The 7,096-nt window shown below is 38.8% G+C and overlaps 1 protein-coding gene across 1 annotated transcript in view; it reads left to right on the top strand.

Moving 5' to 3' along the window:
• Positions 1-6,704, top strand: part of SLC25A40 (solute carrier family 25, member 40) — a 17,212-nt gene extending 10,508 nt beyond the window's left edge. Inside the window, exons 7-10 of the mRNA XM_009888968.1 lie at positions 2,996-3,105; positions 3,424-3,505; positions 5,060-5,140; positions 6,589-6,704. Coding sequence (XP_009887270.1) covers positions 2,996-3,105; positions 3,424-3,505; positions 5,060-5,140; positions 6,589-6,704 — 389 coding nt within the window. The remainder of the gene's footprint in view (positions 1-2,995; positions 3,106-3,423; positions 3,506-5,059; positions 5,141-6,588) is intronic.
• Positions 6,705-7,096: the final 392 nt, after the last annotated feature.

Here is a 7,096-nt window from a genome sequence, read left to right as displayed (position 1 = left end):
TGTAGGTGACCCTGCTCTGGCAGGAGGGTTGGACTAGATGATCTCCAGAGGTCCCGTCCAACCCTAACCATTCTGTGATTCTGTGATAAGAGCATGTGTTCTCCCTTTGTGTCACAGCTCTGCTATGTCGTGAGCTACAGAGGAGGCTGCTAAAGGACTTGTTAATGCCGGTGGTGAAAGCCCCTGTCTCTTTGAGACCCATTTTTGTCAGGACGCTCGTGGATCATCAGGCATCAATTGTACCTGAAGCAGTTTCTGTCCTTTGGATAGTACCAGGAATAACACTTTTGAACACTTTATGTTGGCCCAGAAAAATGCTTCAAACCTATTTTTGGAGGCAGAGAACCCTCAAAATATTTGACCCACTATCTTTGTTCTCCTACTTCATTCTTAAGATAATCTGACATCTAATTTAATTTGTGGTTCCAAACAGTATCGTGAACCAGTCACTGGTTCGGACTCTTATGGGATTTGAGCACATTTAGATGTGCACCTGGAGTGCATTTTAAATTGGCTGTGAACCAAACCAATGCATGGTAAGTGGGGGTGATTAGGATATTTAGTTAAAAATTGTACTTAGCAGTTAAATGAATTAACAGAACTATGTTATTTCAACTGTTTTCTTTTCAGAATGAGTAGTACTGTTTTCTTTCACTTTGCTACTGGTAGGTGTTTGAAGATTGTGGTTGTACTGTATTTCCTGCTTAAGGATTCTGTTACTTGATGGAACTTAATTTAGCCTTCGGTAATAGGGAAGGCTTCGGAACCTATGGAAACATGCCTTCTCTAAGGCTAAAGATAACTGTTGGAATTCATCTGAACCTTTTCCTCAAAGTGCTTCCTGTTCAATTTTTATTTTTTAATTTACTTATTTTTCTTCTCTGCCAAATGCATCTTTCTCTTCAGCTGCACTGCTAGGCTTTGTAAGGGAACTCTAAAATTCTTCATCTAATTTCTGTTGTCTGACTTCAAGTAGAAACTCTTGTTCTGATTTTTGTTTGTAGCAATGTGGCGGGAGCTAGTGATCTTCCTCCCCTCTGCTGCTTTTAACAGAGTGGGAAGATCAGAGGACCGTGAGGGAGTGCACAAGAAAGAGAGCACTAAGGTGATGTGTGTGTGTTCTTCTCATCCCTTTTCAGATTCTTGTGGCCATGCCTGCAGTTTCTGCACCGGTATGAAACATCCTTGTTGTTTTTAAGTCAGTCTCCACACTGCTCTGGCATTCACTTCTCAGCCAGCGGGCACTTGCCTGTGCCCAGTGCTTCATAGGCATCATGGGGTGCTGGAAGGCAGAGGCACAGGTTAACAGGCAGCTACTGCCTTATAGATTAAGGGCTATTGAGAAAGAGTCAGAAGTGAGCAGGCAATTGGATGCATGAGTGAAGGAAAACGTATTTAAAAACCCCACAAAATTAAATGCCACAAAACTCTGATGATATAAAAAGCTAGGAGTATTTAATGCTGCCTCGATGCCTTTTCCAGATGTGTTTTCTGATTATTTTTTTCCCTATAAATACTCTATGTAGTTAAGATATGCTCCCTTAATACCTTCAGTCTTAGCTCTCCTGTTTGAATGATGCCCCAACAGCATCATGGTTTCTGGTATTCTTACAGCGCAGTCTACACCTTTGCTGCAGTTAGCTCAAGTTAGCTCTTTCCGGAGGAATTAAAATCAGTGTAATAATTTGTATTGAGAAAGCAGCTCCTCTGTGAAAACAGCCAAGCTGCACAGCATGACTCAAGCAGCACAGCATGATTAGAATCCCACTGTGTTACTAGCCCAAGTGTGAATGATAAGCTTCAAGCCATATTCCTTCAGAGGCTAGCTAGACTGAATGAAACTTAAACTGTGAATGTTTATAAGCAGAAGAACTGGGTTAACAATAGACATAGAATTGTTAGAGTTGGAAGGGACCTTAAAGATCATCTAGTTCCAACACTCCTGCCATGGGCAGGGAAATACTTGAGTCATTCTTTAAGCAGTGTTGCAGAGAATATAAACTTAAAAGGCATACAAGCAAAGGAGTTCTGCAGGTGCTTAAGGAAAGTTTTGGACTTAGATAAATTAGAGGTATGTACATTTCAATAGTAGGTTTTCTTCTAACCCTGATAATGCCGTCTGAGATACTGCCTACATTTACTTTTGCAAAATGTTGGATGCCAGGCATATGTGCTGACAGCCTTCATGGCAAGAAAATACTTTGATATTTCTCTGCTGGCACAGCCTCCAGAACTCCGTGTTGAATGAGGCACAGATCTTTCAGGAATGCAACTGTCATTTGCAGTGTTTATTTGACCAACTGCCACAAGGAATCACTCTATAATTCAGCCCAGTAGCATGTAGTTTAAAGAGTTTTATTTAGAACATAGAAAGAGTGCAGTTTAGTCCAGAAGATGAAGACAGAAACAGATCTTATCCCTGAAAGTTGTTCATCAGACTTGCCTTTGACAGGACTCATAGAGGTATTTCTCCCTTAGTAATCCTGGAGAGTGAAGTTGTATTTCTTGGTTCTCCCAAAATCAAATTTTATACTCTGTCCTGTAGAGGAGTATGAGGCAGTCCTGAGCAACTTTTCCTTTTGTATGAAATACGTTTTTGTAGAGTTAGTGAGATCCATGAAATGTGTGAAATATGCCTAAAAACACAGCAAATAATTAGAAGCCTACCGTTTGATTTATGTTAAATTGAATTTTAAAAAAACTATGTGAGTTTTGTAGTGCTGGGGCTAGATTGTATTAAGATAGGGATTACTTTATGGGAATGACAAAATGATTAGGCTAATTTGTATCATATGAAGAAATTTGGAATATGGAGATAAGGGGAACAACGCAGTCTGTCCATGGATCGTCACAGAGAACGTTACTTTGCTTTCAGCTCTTATTCTTTTTGCTCCTGTTGCCACAATAGAATTCTTACATTTGTACTTCATAAAAGAATTTCAGTATTTGACATAAAAATGTGTTGTAATGCAAGTTTATTTTTTTATAACCCTAGCAATATACTGGTATAATTATGAGCGTTTCAAGAAGATGATGTGTAAGGAAGTTGGTGCACATGAACCAACATTTTTTATTGCTTTTACTTCAGGAGCAGCATCTGGCTCTGTAAGTATATATTTTTGGTTTTAGTACTACTCATTATTGCCACTAATGATCTATTTAAAAGAGGAATGATTTTATATGATTTTTTCAGAAATGGTGTATGTATTGGGGTGCATTCACTTTAAATACCCATGGCCTGGCATTCAAGCTGATTAGGTATATCTGAATAAATTACAGTGTTCAGAAATACAAGACTCTTAATAATATCAGGTGCTTAGAATATCAAATCTAGTTCTAAATTGTGTGCACTTTAATTTACAAATTTACTTAAATTTTAATTGTTTGTGCTCTAACATTAAAGCTGATTTATTTTCCTGACAGATTGCAGCTGTCATAACTCTGCCATTTGATGTAGTGAAAACACATAGGCAGACTGAACTTTGGGAGAGCGAGACCTTAAAAAGTAAGTTGGTTTTGTGTTTTATACAAATTCAAGTTGTATCTAAAAACTTTTTTTTCCATTGCTTGGGACCTGGACCAGTGAGGGACTTTCATTACTGTTAGATCATGGCTTTAAGATTACAGACCACTAAAAAGGCTGAGTACCCAAACAGTTTCTGCTCAGAAACAAATTTGAAGGTCCTAGTTCAGAAAGATGTTATGAAAACTTAGTGCTCCGTTTTTGACATGAGGTTTCATTCTCTCAGGTAAGTTATTTTTTTTCTGGTGGAATTCTTGAAAAAACATATTTATGTTTCATTGCAGAACAGACAATCAAAGAATGTTTACGTTGGAAGGGACCTTAAAGATGATCTAGTTCCACCCCCCCTGCCATGGGCAGGGACACCTCCCACTAGACCAGGTTGCTCAGAGCCCCATCCAATCTGGCCTGGAACTCTTCCGGGGGTGGGGTCTCCACAACTTCCCTGGGCAACGTGTGCCAGTGCCTCACCCCCCTCACAGTGAAAAGATCAGAAAAGCTTTAAATAGTTACTGTGTTTCAATTCTTCCCTTGTGCTGATGAATATAAGAATTCATTGCTAATACCACTTTGAATCACAGGTAGCTGCCATATATTAGGCTGATATTAACTAGATTAATATATATATAAAATTTCATTATGGTTATCTATAATTTGTACTAGTTTAATTCTTTCAAAATCCAGTTGCTGTTAGAGTTGGACACTAACTATGCATCTACATATTGTCTCTCTGAATGTACAGCTATGAAGTGCTGAATGTATTCTATGAAACTGTTTTAACTTTTGTCTAGGAAAAAATTTCTTAACCACTTTCATATTACGGATCAATGAAAACAGCATGTGCAGAGTGAAATAGCACAAAAAAAATCCTCTGTTTAAAACAGTTGCATATGTCTGCAATGCAGATTGGTTCTTGATGCCGCCACAGTTAGGTTGCTTACAGTATCCGATTTAGCTCCAGAAGGGGCTGCAATCCACGTCTCATAGAGCTATACTTTGTTTAACTTATAAATTTAGGGGGGATTTGATTTTTGTAAACTTAAATGTAAGGTGTAGTGTCCTAGCTTAATTATTAAATTCATTCTTATGATTTATTCATTCTTATGATATCAATTCTCAAAACTTACCTTTAGATTCAGTTTAACATAAAGGCAAGTCCTTGGTTAAAAATCTGAATTGTGATGATCTTTCAGCTGCATGTATAAAGTGACACGGAGAAGGACTGGCTCATTTGAAAGCTAGGTGACTTTTTTCAACTATATCGGTTACTCTAGTGAGGAATATTCTCTGTGTTCATATATCTTACTCCAGGTGTTACTACAGGTTCTTCCATGTCATGCTGTTTTAACTTGAGTATTGTGTGAATTTGCATGCTGTATGAATTTAACATCCTGTACAAATAGTATGGATAAAATTAACATAAAATTAATTAAACCTAATAATTACATCTGAAGTGACTGTCTCTGATTTCTAAAAATATTTTTCTGTGGCATTGTATATATGGCTTCATTCACCGTTTTCTTGTACTGTATTGAGTTCCACAGAGGGACTGTACATCAACCTGGGCAATTATGAGGAAAATTGTCGCTAAAAATGGGATTACCGGATTATTTGCTGGTAAATCTTTTTATATCTTTCTAAATAAAGCCAGACTAGAGAGAAAGTTTTTTAATCACTAACACGTGAGTATAGGTGTTAACATGCATAAATTATATAATATTTCCATCTCTGTGAACACTCTCAGTTATGGAATAGTTTGTATATATAAAGCAACAGACATGCATACATATATAGAGAATTTTGGTAATCTCTTCACAAGTTACTAAGCTACAGCTGTCAAAGATGGACATGAGTCCAAACCCAAGATACTTACCAGTGTTGACAGCACTGCGTTGGTTCATTGGGATTCCTTGCGTGAGTGGCTACACAGTTGGTTGAAGACTTGCAAGACTTGTGTTTGCTGAAAGACATTAAATAGCTTTACTTGCTGTACAGCTATGACATAGCTGGGTAACGGGACTTGCATGTTTCAGAGCACTGATGCCAGCAGAATGCATGACACTACAAAGTATCAATTTTATTAGATATTTTGGGTGGAATGTAGTTCGTAGATTAAGATACTTACATTTAGGTCTCGACACGTGAGTAATGGAGCATAGAGATGTTCTCTTGATCAGCCACCCTCGGTTCAGTCACCCACACTTGGGTGAGATGCCTTGGGGGTATTCTGCCTGGCTTCCCGCTACTATTCCGAAGGGACACAAGTTTTTCGTAGGTTATGCATCATCTGCACTAGCGCCATGCAAACGTCTTTGCATTTCAAGTGGAAGCAGATGGCTGTATACAAGTGGATTCAGCCTTATTTTCCTACCTCTAAGTAAGCTGAATCACTTTCTAAACTCCATGGACAAGATCACAGTTGATTGTAATGGGAGATATTTAATGCCTAAATTCTATTACAAATAAACATGTGACCAGGATCCTTGCATTTTAGTAAAGGTGCTGTAGGTTTTAGGAGACAGTGGCAGAGGAATCGCGCTTTTTACTTAATAGTTGGCTTGAAGGGCTCAGACACATACCTATGGCAGAGGATACAGGCCAGCCCTTTCCTCCCTAACTTTTATCCATTTCAGGATTCAGGGCTTCCCAAACCTCTTGTTGTCCCACCTGAGAGGTCACAAGCCTCTGCTTGTCCCACACCAGCAGCAAGTTTGCACTGACACTGTGGGGAGGGCACAGTCTGCCCCTAGCACCACCTCTTCAGTGCTGGAGCAAAGTAGCCCTGCAGGTCAAGGTGCTCCACCTCGGTGGGGAGACAGGAGGGGCAGAGGCACAATGGGCCTGAGGCAGGCAGCCACGCAGCGTGGCAGAGATGACCACATAAGGTTATTACAGTGGTAATACCTACAGCCAGTAATTTCAGTATTTTGAGGAACTGGACAGGTAGAATCCCAGTTCTACGCTGATACACTACGGTATCAACTTATTGTGAGCACTGAATGGTACTACGGCGCTTTGGTCTGAAAACAAATGATAGTGAAAACTTTCCTTTCTCTTCTGGGCAGGTATTATTCCACGGCTGTTTAAAGTTGCTCCTGCTTGTGCCATAATGATCAGCACATATGAATACGGAAAGTCTTTCTTTTCTCATTTAAATGAAAAAATGAACCAACGTCCTTAATTCTCCGATTGTGTGAAGTCAAAATATATGGTGAAATATATTGTGCAATTTGAATTTGTCAAGGCATTTTCTAAAACTCCCGGTGAATTTCTTCCATTATACTTGGTAACTAAATACGACATCATTTTTAACTGTTTCACAAAGGACAAATTCACTTTTTCTTTTTTCTCAAGATTAAGAAAATGCACATGACCCTTAAGTATCATTGAAGGTTTTGTGACTTCTCTTGCAGCTAGAGAGAAAAAAGGAAAGAAAGGAGAACAGGAAGAAAAAAAAAAGGTGCTCTGACTGTTCTTCAGTGATGATTAAAAGGCAAAAAAATTCAGGCTGGACAGAGCAATGAAGAATAACTGCCACTGTGTTAATTTTCAGTCTGACTAAAGATTTTTGTT

This window comes from Charadrius vociferus, unplaced genomic scaffold (assembly GCF_000708025.1).
Source record: "Charadrius vociferus isolate BGI_N301 unplaced genomic scaffold, ASM70802v2 scaffold297, whole genome shotgun sequence".
Lineage (NCBI taxonomy): Eukaryota > Metazoa > Chordata > Aves > Charadriiformes > Charadriidae > Charadrius > Charadrius vociferus.
Note: the sequence above shows the minus strand (reverse complement) of the source record. Positions and strands in the feature narration are given on the sequence as shown.